General features: G+C 42.1%; 1 protein-coding gene across 2 annotated transcripts in view; it reads right to left on the reverse strand.

The window, feature by feature from the left end:
- Positions 1-302: 302 nt before the first annotated feature.
- Positions 303-14,618, reverse strand: part of bcas3 (BCAS3 microtubule associated cell migration factor) — a 323,554-nt gene continuing 309,238 nt past the window's right edge. For both annotated transcript variants that reach the window (XM_040006481.1, XM_040006480.1), the window contains one exon: positions 303-1,664. In XM_040006481.1, the coding sequence (XP_039862415.1) occupies positions 1,516-1,664 (149 nt within the window). In that variant the 3' untranslated portion in view covers positions 303-1,515. The remainder of the gene's footprint in view (positions 1,665-14,618) is intronic.

Below are 14,618 nucleotides of genomic sequence, written 5' to 3' on the forward strand. Positions count from 1 at the left end.
TAGAATTAGAAGTTTTGCTGATTAACAGAGAAACAAACTCTCACTTCTCTCTCAGAACAAAGAGCATGAGTTGCCCATAAAGCGTCCTTTAACCACCCTTTACTGCCTGTTAAAAAAATATGGCACTAATTAGCAGTGGTACTGTGCGCTGATGGTCACCGCTGTGGTTGAAATGGGAACATTAGGAGCAATCAGAGTGAGGACAAAAGACAGTTTCATTTTCTTCACTTTGTTTTTTTTTTTCTTGCATGAACGCAGGGAAAGAAGTCAATGTTTCACAAATCCAACAACAAGAATAATAATGATGTTTTTCTTTTTTTTACTGTCCATTCAGTGTCTGAGAAAGCACATCGGACATGCAGGCAGTCCACATGTAGCACTGCAAATGACATTTCGAGCATTTTCTTGGGAGAGGTTAACAGTGCAGTTATTTTCACTTTGAACAAACTGTCAGACAAACTCTTTATTTCTGCAGGCAAAGAAAAAAAACAGGAAAATATAGATTTGAAAGATCCTGAATAGGAAAAAGATTTTGGTCAAAAGTTGTTAATGTACAAAATTCGGCGTGACGACTACACAAGCCTCCGTTACTGCGCTCAATTAAAATTTACTATCTGGAAAGGCGGAGTGGGGAATATATCCAAATGATTTCAGAAACATCTCGATTACACTGTAAACATCTGAATTACTCCAGCAAAGCAGTAATAGTGTCATCTTGTTACTGCACCCTTTGTCAAATATGATTACATGAAAATCAAAGGCATGAAAGGAGCAAAGTTAATCTAAAACACTGAGCGGGAGGCAGCGACGCTCTTACACGGGGAGAAGGAGCTCCCGCACGTCGCTGCCTGGAATAAACATTTCCTTTTTTTCCTCTGTCAGCACTCCCGTCTCCTACGCTTCATTCAGACAATGGGCGCACCTAACCTTCAAAAACACACACTGAGAACGACGGCAGCTGAGCGAGCAGCAGGCGACGAAGCAACAAGGTAACGAGCAGGGTTACGCTCTAATATTGAAAATAGTGGACGTTTCTCCCTGACAGCAGACATATCAAAATATTCAACTGTATCTTATCTGTTCTTTATTTAGCTTCCTTCTAAGCAGCTGCTCAAAACAGCTGCTACCCTTTAAATGAACAAGTTTCCAAAAGTCTGCAATAAACGAGTCCAGGTGTTTCCACCCAGACATGAGCACAATTCGAGGGTAAACAGCAAATCAGTGTTTTTGGAATGATTTGGGAATTAAAATGATCAGATTTGAATTGAGTGGAAATTGGCACAATTTTCAGCAGCTTGAAAATTCAACCCCAGAAATGAATGACCAGTGGCGGCCGCAGCTGATTGGCGAGCAGCCGTCTGAGACGAGAAGAAACGAAACAAAAAACAAAACGCATGCTGACCATAGAAACACAAATCTTTTGATTTGGACTCAATACACCGCATCGGTGCGTGAGTGTACGATGGTGGACGGGCAGGCAGAGCAGGGTGGGACGGATGCCAGCGACGAGGAGTCCTAGGGGAAGTTGGTGGGGAAGAGGCTGAGCGGCTGGCTCTCGTTGGTGGGCAGCGGCGAGCGGTAGCCCTCGAAGTTGCGTGGGATGCTGCCGCTGGTGGAACCTGAGCTGTTGCTGAGGGTCTCGATGCTTCCCTCCCTCTGCAGCTCTGCGGGGACAGTGAGACAGAACGAGAGAACGTAGAGTTAGAGCCAGCAGACAAAGTGGCTAATCAATAACTAGACCTTCGTGTGCCGCCTCAGTCTCCTTGTGGTTTATTCAGAACCACCGGAGGTGCAGCCCTCTTTCAGGAATACACCAGCTGAGAATGAGTAAATAAAATCTACCGACAGCATCTCAGAGAAAGTTTTTACTGAAAAATGTCAAGTGACAAGACTTCACTAAGCTGGGCTGAGATGCTGCTCAGGTCCTGAGGAAGAGCGTTCACGCTGCTTCATTTGTGCCCAAGTGAAAACCCTCCTGACGGCATCGCCACACCCCGGCTATAGGACGTGTTTACTCAAAACGTTGATTGCATTTGCAGTTATGAAGCAACAGGAAAACACCTTTTTAATTCCACCGGTGTATTACAAACATATCGCTTCTTTGCATATTTAATTTTCCCTTTTATGACTGCACAAGCTAAACGGCCCTTATCAATCTTTCTGAATGCTCCCGCCACAGAGCACAGGCTTCTGTCGTGTTTCAACTTTAACCTACTGTAGTTCTTGTAGCTGGGCTTCCATCAAGTTTTCATGTTTAATGGGATTATTACCAACATTTCAGGGCAAGCACTGAGAGTTTTCCCTTAAAAGAAAATGTTTTGATAATCTACATCGGGAATTCTCACTTTGTTGATGACCAACATGCTAAATGATGGCTGACTGAGGGCTAAATTCACACATCAAACACATTGTGAGTTCGTACCGTGTCTGCTCAGCAGATGGAGGTACTTTGGTTGGTGGTCTATGGATTGTATCATAATATTACAAAATCTACTTCTAATTATTTTCAAAGTATTTTAGCAAGACACAATAACATACACGATCAAGTCTAAACATTAGAGCAGATGTGAGTGTAACAGCACGAAACATTGGACTTTAACAGCTTCACTTTACAGAGTCAAAAAGGGATTTTCAGGCAGCACAGAGGTTCCAGGAGTTTCCCTTCTTATTGCTCCACCGCGATTACTCATGAGACCACTACGAACCTGCTTTTGTGTCAGACAGATGAAATCCACATCTGTGGGAATAACCCACAGTATGAGTGGACATCAGTTATTCTGGGACTCAACTCTCTGGGTGACACAGGGCATATTTCTGACATGTCGCACGGCTGCCCCCCTCCCAGCCCTTCAGCGTCCCTCACTGTGGAATGACCGAGCTACTTTGGTAAAAATCCCTCCATAAGGAACTTATTACTGTTATTAAATGCTGTAAAACATATCCATAGATATGTGGATGGGATGGCGTGCACAAAAGCGGCAACGCAGTATTAAGACTGCGATGCATGCAGTGTGCAGTGACATCCATCAGGCTTCTAGCTGCGTTTAATCTGCTGTTGCTTCCCGGACGCTCTGCTGACACCGGTCGCCGCCCTGCAAACACACAGCACTGCGCATCTGCGACGGAGCATGGCTGTCATCGACAAACCGAGAGCAGGATTAGATAATGCATTTACAGGAGACGTGCGCATGCTCACGGCTCAGGCTGTAGACTAGAGACGATCAAATGTTCTCATCCGACAGACACTCAGCGACACGAAACATCACATTGGCAAGAGAAAGAAGGACTCGACGACTCAACGAGGATCAAACTGCAAAGCGTTATATTTAATAACTATTCTTTTGGTTTAGTAAATTATTGCTTCTTTACTCCTGTGCAGTGACTTGTTATTCTAACTGTAACAGACATGTTGACACTTTCAAACTCCGAGTCCTCTCCAGAACGGCCTTCAGTATGAACAGAAAGGAGTGCTGGTAGGTACGAGATGTGTTTCGGTCATTCTTGTGTTAGTGACGCAATGTTCTCAACCAGAGTGAAAATAAAGGTAAATACAGCTGTTTATAGGCGCTGCTGTGATCTGAAACCTCCAGCCGTTTGAAACTAACTGCAGAAAACGCTACTGACCTCGGGATGAACAAAAATCCTAATTTGCTTAAGACTGAGTTCAAATTCATAGCGCAGTGACATGAAACCACAGTTTAATGTGTCCCTGTGTCCTGCAGATGTTCAGGAGCTAATGTGGATGCTGTCTTTGTCATGGTGGCTTTGCAGGAAGTGGAAGCTTCTTACTTTAGCTCAGGAAACCTAAGACAAACCGCAACTGTTATTATCCCAGCTAACATGCAATGTGCCACACTGTGGTGAGATCCCAGCCTCTCCCAACCCCTTCCTCTTTAATTTCCCAACGCTGGGCAGAAATGCTGCAGTAATTCCAGGCAGAGATGAGAACTGCTGGTTTACACTGTTCTGGGTTCAGATAATATGGTACTGGTGATTTAATTAGTATCTGGGAAAACGGCGCTGCATTCACCGAGACATCAGCACTGCAGTGCCAATAACACTAAAGTTAAGATTTTAAGATTTTAAGAGGAGAAACTGGTGACGCTGGGATGGTTACATTGATATTGGTTTAAAAGGCCAATCTCCTTTTAATACACACTTTCTGTCTGACACATGAACGCACAATATCGCAGCATGCATCACAGTGTTGGGCTCCTGCAGGTGGACCCGAAGGAGTTCTACTTTTATTTTTTCACCCTACCAGCATTTCCATAGTTTAATTCTTCCTGTAAATCCAAAAAGCTCTGCTAATTTTATTTTTCCTCCATTCTTTCCACACTGCTGATCAATACTTCCAGGCTCTTACCCTACAGGCTAGCCTCAGTTACCCAGCTGGATCTGTGCTGCAGTGTTATTGAAGGCGATGTAAGCTGCTGAACACCCCAGTAAAGCCCTAAAGGCCTTTTCTAGTGCTGCCTAATCCACCTCATTGTGTGACGCCCACCAGCTATTCAACAAGTCTTAACCCCTCACGCCCCCAACACAATCCCCGAGCGCTCTAACGTCGGGGATCTTTTCCTCTGGGACTGATGTCACAAGGTAAAGTAATATGATTATTTACAAGGTGGTTTTGTCTGATGTGATGTGTAGATAAAGCTGCTCTGGAGTGAGGCCAGTGAAGAAACGGAAACTACCACGAGGTTTGACTGGTATAGGCTTTTAAAGAGTGGCTGATCATAGCGGCTTATCTATAAAAATGTCACTTTCAATGCAAAATATTTGAAAGCGCGCAGCAGATGGGATTCTTGGGATACAGCAGGATTATCCTGAGGGGAAGAAAGCTCTGAGATAGTAGTTTAACCACTGGAGGTGAGAAAAACGAAATCTTCTTAACCAAGAAAACTCAACTCATGTGGAATCTAAACCACGTAGGCACAAATGATGACTGTAAGGCTCCTGGGGCTGAAGCCATGCTCAGGATGACATCGGGGGCCAGTCTTCGAAAGAAAATGTTAACTCAAAACATGGATATGAAAAAGCTGTCAGTAAAGCAGAAGCGTATGCCACAGTTGGGGATAACGTGGAGGTTTTCCAGGCTGGAGTTGGATGAGTGCGGGGATGGGGGTTCTCGGCAGTGTTAAAGGAGGAAAATGTAGTACTTTTTGGAAATTTGTCCTCAACACAATCCGACAGACACATAACAAAACAGCAGCAAGTTAATGCCTCATCAGCCGTACAGAGGGAACGGTCCGAAACCCTCGGCTGTGAACAGGCCTAATCCTCTTACACTCTCACACAAACACATGCAGACTTTCATTTTTATTCACACAGACTAAATCTGCTCTCTCAGCACACAAATATTTTAGCGGTTGTGAAAAGTCCTCACATCTTTTCACACTTGCACATCACTTCCTCTACAAGTTAATGGGATTTTCTAGTTTTTTACTATTTAGCTGGTATTAGTTAAATTTAGTGGATCACCTCTGCTGTTTGGGATAGCAGCTACATCAAGTACAACACACACCTTTATTTTGCTGGTCACCTTTGTATAAGTCTGACTAATCTGCAGGTTTGAAACCCGTCTTTTCAGTTGACCGCTCGTGCTACTTTCCCTGTCAGATGTATTTGAGTACAATGTTGTTATTGCCAGGATACAATTATCTCCATGGAAATTAAACACCATCTGCTGAAATTGGCAAAAAAGATCCAGACTGTGGACTTTGAAGAGTTTACGTTAATCAGTTACCCCAACGTCAAAAACTCTGTAAGTTTTCAGTTTACAGTCTCCCAACATGACCGACTAACACGCGTGTCATTTTCTGCCTTTGTCCGTGCTCTTATGCACTGTGAAGGAGAAATGTCCTCACGAACACAACTGCATGTACAGAGCACTTCCTGAGGCCCCGACTGGCAGTGTGTCAGTGTGTGTCATGTGCCTGTTATGGTGAGATGAGACACACCACTGAGAGGAGGGGATCAAAGAGAATACAAAGGAGCTTTTAATCAGAGGCTCTGTGCCAGCCAGACTGGGTAGAGTCTCATCCATCCTTCTATCCATCCATCCCTCTTTCCCCCTGGGAGGCTGGGATGGGGGCAGTAACCCATAGCCATAGTATACTTATCCTAGCTGATTGTTTTTGTGTTTTAACTTTAATCTCACCATTAGCTGCAGCTGCCTCTGATTAGTGCTCTCACGTCACATTCCAACCCCCAACAGTGTCACACACACACTTATACACATGTGCATATGCTAACTGTGTGAAACCTATGTGAAAATTACTTCACGTCATCATTATGGAGCAAAGTCGGGTTACTGCTAGCTTGTAATGGTGATTTCATACTGTCAGTGAACAAAAGACTCTTTATTAGGTGCATCTTGCCAGTACTGGCTTGGATTCACTGTTACCTTCAGAAGTGCCTTAATTCATCATGGAATAGATTCAACAAGCTGCTGGAAACATTCCTCACAGATCCCGGCCCATATAGAAACAATCATCACTGCAGATATGAGGCAGGATGATTTTTGAATGTCCAAACACATTCAAGACTCACCAGACAAGGCAACATTTTTCCAGTTTTGGTGAGCTGTCAATTTCCTGTTCTTAGCAGACAGGAGTGGTACCTGATGTGGTCTTCAACGTGTTGTGCATTCAGAGATGCTCCTCTACATATCTCGGTTGTGACCATTAGTTACTTCAGTTACTACTGCCTCCCCGGCAGCTTGAAGCAGTCTGCTGGCCATCCTCCGCTGACCTCGGTGCATTCTCTCACAGAAGCAGTGATTCTACTCTCTGTACCTTCTCTGTGCACTTTCACCTCCACACACTTTTTATGTTCATGTGAAGGCTCAGCCACAAGTGCTGTTATAAAACAAATCATTTATGAGATCCTTCTAAACTGAGTGTCCCTAATACAAGTTTATTAACCACACAATAATGCAGAGCACCTGTTTTGTGTCCTATGCCGAGGAAACACCACACTTATAAGTTTGGATTCAATTAGTTTATTTTAGGAGCAACAATTTAGGAATTGTTGCTACAAATAATTCACACTGGACAGACGCATTTTCCAAAATCTAATGCCTCTAGGTCTTACTACAAGCATTTCATAGCAAACGCAACTACCTTTAAATTATTCTTCCATCAGAGAAAAGCGAGAATGTTCCAAACCTTGTTGTTATTTATCCTACCCATAAATAAAACCACCTTAATTATGTGGCGATGAGTGTGACCTTACATGGAGCTGCCCTTATCCCCATCGGCAGAGCGTAGGGGCTCGACCCTGAAACAGGCACTGGCGCTGGGCGCAGTCTACTTCTGTGCTTTAATTTTTTATAGTGACCAAAAAAATGTTCTATCAAGCAAATTCTTTCAGTCTCCAGAACAACACAATGTGAAGATAAACACAAACGCCATCAGGCCTTTGGAAAGGGCTACGGGGTCAGAATATTCAGAATCAGACGCCCACGTTCATCATCTATAGTACTGGCATATCATAGCACACTGACAGTATATGTGAAAATGCGACTAATAATAATGAGCTGCACATATAAAAACATTTAAAATCCCTGTATGAATCCTTGCTGTGCACGATCCTTAGAAAGCTGTCCAGTTGGAAGACTGAACCCACATTAGTGGGAAAGCTCATTAAAATCTACCGGAGATCATCCTGATGCGCTGTGAAAAGCCGGGCTTAACACACGCTCCCGTGTAAAGGACATCACACATTAATGCGGCTGGAGACACACATGCCACGTACAGTATATCAGCAGAGATGGCATGTGCAGCTGAAGCCACGTGCTGCCTGGATCAAGCGCAGTGAATTTTTTTTTATGTATACTGGCCAGTTGGTGTAAAAACAGGTTAATGCTGCAGGCCTGGATTCATACACCTACATCTCTCCTGACTAATTACAGAGGCAAAAAGATGCTTAAAATACATTTAACAGCACACTAACAGTGTCCAGCTCGCATGTTACCAAGCTGTCCTCTGAGAACGGACGACGGCCACATGCTCAAACTCCACGGGATAAACCGCAGCCCCATCAATCATGATACTCAACAGGTAGTGTGATTAAGAAGCAAATGCAAAGGAAAGTGATTCATGGGGCTAATTCAGGCCTTTGAGCAGAGACTTTCTCTCAGTCTTCTCTGACCCAGCAGCTCCATATATGCAGCTAACCACAAGTTTCCCAGCAGCTGCTCATTAGGGTGTGTTATAAGGAGTGCCAACAACAGTCAGGGACACTCCTGACACTCTATGTGGGCCGCTTTGAATTAGGGCTCTAATGAAAACCTAGTGGTGACCCAGCCTTTGACTAGCTACTTACCCAGAGCAGACCGACAGCCGCCACGCCACTGGACACTGGATGGAAATGCTTTTATAGGCCGGCTGCTGCACTTAGATATGGATCAAAACACAGCAAACAGACCCAGACTGGTCTCTCAAGTGAGTAATGTAACAGCAGTATGCCCAGCACGCAGGTTAGTTGCGCTGAACTAAACTGCAGGTTAAAACACATTTGTATTTTCTGAATTTAATGACATATATGTGGCTTGGGGAAAATTATGACATGCTACAAAGTTTCTTATTTTCTCCACAGTTTTCGGGTTCTTCGAATCTGAATCAGCTCTTTGAATCGGTCGAGTTTAGTACCAGCATTTCTTGATGAAGCAACATATTTGATCCATGGTGTTTGAGGTACTTCCACACACAGAGGGTTTCCTTCAGCGATAAATAACTAAATATGTTTCTGACCTGTTCCACTCCAGCTCCAGCTCATTAAGACACCAAGACTTTAAGGTGCCCTGTTGTATATGGCACCAAGATAAATCACCAGGTTAGCCTCACATCCTTGTTAGTGGGAGCGATCCTGGGTCAGATTTGCGTCGGCACATTCTCCAGTAACGTTTTACAAATTAATGATGTGCCACTTTTTGGGCGAGTGTGAGCAGATACTGAAGCTCCTCACATGCGTCGCTGTTTGTTTGGCCATGACACGCTGGGCCTTGTCAGTTAGGTTTACACATATGCACGGCGAACATGAGTATGAGAAGGGGCTGTTATTTGTTTCATCTGCCCGCTGGTGCACACAATCACAGAATACAAATACTGTATGAAGCACAGAGGGAACACCTGGAATAAATGTGCTGATAAATAATAACCAAATCAAATGCTCACTGAAAGATCTATTGGGTATTAAAATGATGCATTATATTCCTTTCTTATCCTTGATCATCATCAACAGAACATCAACTAAGAAAATGTATTTTGTGAAAAAAGCTGTTCATCCCTCCTGAAGCGTTCGGTCATCTGTCTCGCACGTGAAGACGTTTGTGGAAATTGTCATTTCTGTGCATTTTAAAAACCACCCAAGCCTCACGTAGGCACTTTAATCTAACAGTAGCTACATCGACAGCAAGGACATTCAAAGAGTTCTACTTGTGTAAGCACTTCATAAGCAAACTGCCTATAGTAAGGAACAGATCGTCCACTGTAGCCCGCTGAAATATCCCAACGTGAACACGCAGACATAGTTGCACACATATGGTTTGACAAGCTTGTTGGGAGACCTCTGTCAGTGGTTTTGGACAGGAGGGCTGGTCTCAGCTGAAAGAGGTAGCCGGTGTTGGTGCCCACTGAGAAAACTGACAGACAGCACATCGTCAAGAGGCTGTCGCTTATCATCACATCAAATATGTGAGCATGCCAAAATAAGAGACAGATAAAGCTGTACACTGTGTGTGTGTCTGCATGTGTGGTGGGGGACCAGTTCAGAGTCGTAATGGGGCTGGAGTCGATCCCAGCTGTCATAGGGCGAGACAATTATAAGATCCATAGTTATACATAGTTATACTTTATTCCTATTATTGTCACATTTACTGTATTTGTGTCTTTTCTTGCTATAGCTCCAGTTTCCATTTAGAATTAATGACATACTTACTGCATCACTATTCAGGATTGCATTTTTGTAATACAAAGAAATAAATCAAAGCATTCAGCACGCATCCCGAAACGGTTTTCAGCTTCACAACTAAAAATATTCCTTAACCCTTTAAGACCTACCATAGAACCAAGTCCGCCAGAGCTTACTTTATATTTTTACATGCTGTGCAGCCATTTTTGGGAGCATTTCAAGTTGCTATACATCAATACAACTATTACAGCCTAAATTTCAATAATATGTCTGCATTAAGTCCATAGTAATTACATAAATTGCAAAAAAGTGCAATAAACTACAAAAAAATTGAAAATCGTTTTTGTTTTGTTTTTTTACATGTATTTCTACTTGGAGAAATTTAAGAGGCTTATCCCTCAAAACTTTAAATACAAAAAAGTTGCAAAAAATAGTTTACAAGAACAGGAAATTTATTTTGAGTGTCTTCATAGTTTTATTTTTGAGATACACCAATTTTTGTATACTGCAGGAAAAACTAAAAACAATCCTATGATGCAAATTTGCAAAGAAAACAGCATGTGCATCAAAATAAACTATTTCCAGCAGTGCAATTTGACTTCTAAGCATCCCAGAAACTATTCAGAAAAGCATGAAGTCAAACATGACTTATAAAAACACCAGTATAGGCTTTTAAGGCCTACAAGTAAAAAACGACATTTTCTGTGAAAATGACGTCACTTCCAGGTTTTGGGCAGGTAATGGCGGACATGCGATCGTTCGCGCTGATGTCTGTTTCACTGTGGGAAGTGTTACGAACAGCTGATCGGATCGGCAAAGCGTGTTTCTGGAATATTATGTTTTTGTTCCTGCAAGAGCTTTTTATGCAATTTTTGCAAAGCTTTATGTGGAAGGAAACTGTGGCCTAGGGCAAGCTGATGGCATAAGACGTAAGTACAATTCCTCCAGTTTCATATGCAAAAAAAATTATTGAGCTAGCTTACGTGGTTCCCGTTCTACAGGGATTTAAAAATAGTTACGCAAAACGGAGCGTGCTGCTCTGACCGGCTTTTAAGGGTTAAAGTAGATCCTACCTCTAAGTATCAAACACAACTAGCTAAAATCTGTATGTTTAACTTGTTCTGTATATATAGTTCTACATATGCGGATGCTGTTCATTAGAATCATACCCGTGGCTTCCTTGGTTGGGTCAAATATGCTGTGAATAAACGAAGAAACTGTAAATTGTATTTCCTCCTCATCATCACATGCTCAAACTAACAGGGAGTCTTCTTCAAGATTCTCGGAACAACATTGTGCATCAGTCACAACAGAATCGCTTTCTGTTTTAATAAAATGTCAGCGCTCCTGCTTCTGTCTAAACGGAACCACTACAGTATCACGGACATTTAACACACCTTTATGCAAACCCACACACAGACAAACACCCAGGTCTCTGCAATGCTTTCTCAACAAGTGTGAAACCAGAAGAGCAGCAAATGAAAGCAAACTCATGTAAAACTACAAAGCCAGTAAGAGGAACAAGGTTCCATCAGGCATAACACCAGTGCAGTACCAGTACTTATGTACAGGTTGGCACTGAGAGACAAACACACTGTGCAAACACAGACACACAGTCAGCACAGGGTCAGCAGGCTGAGTTCAGCCGGTCTGTATAAAGGTGCACGGGTCACTGACAGGCAGCTGAGACACAAAGACAGGCTTCCATTGCATGTGCTGTTCCCTCTATGTGTTTAAATCTTTCACTTATGAGTTTTAACACACAGAAAGATCAACTTTGGGCAGAAAAGGGTCAGCTTTTAACTGAGGATTTCACCTCTAAGAATTATGGTTTCCTTTAACTGTTTTTTTATGTAAGGCACTTTGGCTGCCTTTGAACAAGAGCAAGTAGGTCAGGACAGCAAAAGTCTGCATCCTAGCAGGATGCACGCTCACGAATGTGCAGAAAAATGACGTGCTGCGAGTGGTGCAGTCAGATACTTGTCAACCAGTTCTATGTGTCATATACTAATTCTGCTTTACAGGTATCAACTCCATGACTTAAGAACAAAAGGTATATTTTGCTTTTGATGTGTATAACACACTGACACATTTCCACTGTATTACACTTTAATCCTCAGACTTCCTTTAATTATTACCTTTTAAATTCTATACCTGCTGATATTTTGTTCTTATTTGTATTTAAGGTGAAGTGGTGTTGAGCTGCTGAGGGGACCTCCCCAAGGGAGTAATAAAGTTCTATTGTATTCTATTCTATTCTACAAATAGATTTTAAGTGAAATAAAAAGAACTGCACAAAAGAGCAGGTGATGTGTGTGGAAGAGTATTCACACACACACAAAAACTAATTAAAAAATGCTAATTCTCTTCATTTGTTTACACCAGCAAGTCCTGCCCAATTAAAATTCTGGGTCTTATTTTTAACAGTAAATATGTAAATATGGGAACTTTTAAAAACCACCTTTTAGTCATTTTAGTTTAGTTGTTGTTACTGCTCTTTAAATATCATATAGGTTTATAGAAACCTGCTTTTCAAGGATTATTAACTTTAAATATCAAACTAATGCAAAACACAGTCTGACCAAAAACCCTGAAACATTTAGACCTTTACTACATCCCAGCGACAAAGACATTTATTATGGACAAGAACAACAAAAACAAGCTCCTGACAGAGACTTGGGATGTTTAAAACGCAGATGAAAATTTTTTTTCCTTAACTTAGTATTATGAGGTAAATGTAACAGCGACAGCTCTTGAGTCATTAAGCCACTGACAGGCAAAAGCAGACTAACTGACATAAGACATATTTCCATTGTGTGAGGAATGCAAAGAGGCAGAATGAAAAGTCAGACGTGCATTTACTCGATGGACACAGTTCTGGTTTTTGAGAGTGTTTGAAAGCAATAAAGGGTTGGAGTTATTTCTGCTTGTCCAATAGGAATTCATAATTTCCTAAAAGTAGCCCCTGTAATCAGGATAAATCAAGGATGGTTTTAAAATGTTATAACATAGAAAGAAAAAACTGGCATTTAGAGGCTCGGAAAAAGAAGAGCAAACCATGTTGTGCAAGCTTCCTCTCAAATTACTGTCAGTTCGTAACAGAAGATTATTGCACTCATCATTGGGATCATTTTGGCTCATTTCCCAATTACTGAAATAGACATCCTCGTATTGCTTTTGTTTGCATTTAAGTGACATCGAGTAGAAGAGAGAGATAACATTATCTCTATAGCATCAGCATGAATCAGATGCTTTTCATACTTAAGCTCTAATTTTTTTTAATATGGCGTAATCATGGACGGGCTTTCATTTGGGACAAGTGGCTGCACAGATCCTCAATACACACAGAAAGCCAGTCGTCTGCATTAGTATAGACAGAACATGATATCAGTGCATCATTTCTTTCTCTGGCTGCGTTAGAGTCGGTCAGTCCTTCCCTCCTCTCATGGAGAAATGGGTGTTTTCAAAAGCCTCTGAGGGGTGGAAGTCTGTAAAAGGTGCTAATGTGTAGAAGCTGTCTCATCCTGTTTCACATTGTCAGTGTCAGTAAGGAGGTTATTTCCTTGCATTACAAAGCCATTAATGCACTTAGAAGAACAGAATAATGTTGAGAATCCTTGGAGTTAGTGCTTCATAAAGTGCTGAATGTTTTACGTGTTAGCCATTTCAGATTAATATTTATTAAATAATCTTCATACAAAGCAAATAAGTGTTTGAAAGATATGAAACGTGGACAGGCAGGTCTCATAAGCAGAATGGATCCAGGTCGATTTTGTCTTTTTCTTTTCAGCCTGCACTCATGGAAGATTGTAGTGGTTGCTAACAACGATAATAATAATAACAAGCCCACAATGTCCAAAAGAACAGTGGTGTAAGATGGTGAGATTCAAAGAAGCGCTCACAGTGGGCAACAGCGCAAAACAGAAACAGTCCATGTCAATCCATCCCTCTAATTCCTGACTCGGGGTTTACAGCAGTTCTCGGAGCAGGAGACTGAAGAGGGAAGTTTAGTCCAGTTTTTGGTCCTTGAATTTACTCGAGGATGAACTCGCTCGCTAAAAGAGGCTCTTTGTTAACAAGTTTAAGCCAGTACTCCAACATCACCACCCGATCCTAAACAGAAGTGGTGGACGCTCCCATTATTGAACTGGTGGGCAGTTTCCAGGATTTGGGCTCAAGGGAAATCCAAATCTTCAGAATCCAACATCTGAGGAAATGGCAGTCGAGCGAACGATGCTGTCAAGGACTGATAGGCTGGCAACAGGCTACGTCCTGATGCCAGACCACGCCACTTCTGTTTGAAGAATTGTGATTAGGTGATTTAAGGACTAAATGCTATACTAGTACTTGTATAATGCTTTTCTACTCTGAGCACTCCAAAGGCTTTTTACTACAAACCTCATTCTGCGCGTCACACACACGGCACAGGCTTGCACAGCTGCACTGATGTCCTTAATACTGGTCTACTGAACACATATGAGCAGAAATGGTTATTAAATATCCTGAACATGAGTGAGAAATGTAAAACTGAATGTTTCAGTAGATTTGTATGCCTTCAGTTAGTCTTCAACATTTCTAACTATTAAAAGGGTTTATAGGATGTGCAGTTGTTGGTATCAGCTAAACTATCCAGTGATTTCTGTAGCTCCCCTCTGGGGCCTGTGTGAACTCTGCAATCCAATGCCTTAGTTAGGACCTTAACT

This window comes from Simochromis diagramma, unplaced genomic scaffold (genome assembly GCF_900408965.1).
Source record: "Simochromis diagramma unplaced genomic scaffold, fSimDia1.1 OVJJ01000024.1, whole genome shotgun sequence".
Lineage (NCBI taxonomy): Eukaryota > Metazoa > Chordata > Actinopteri > Cichliformes > Cichlidae > Simochromis > Simochromis diagramma.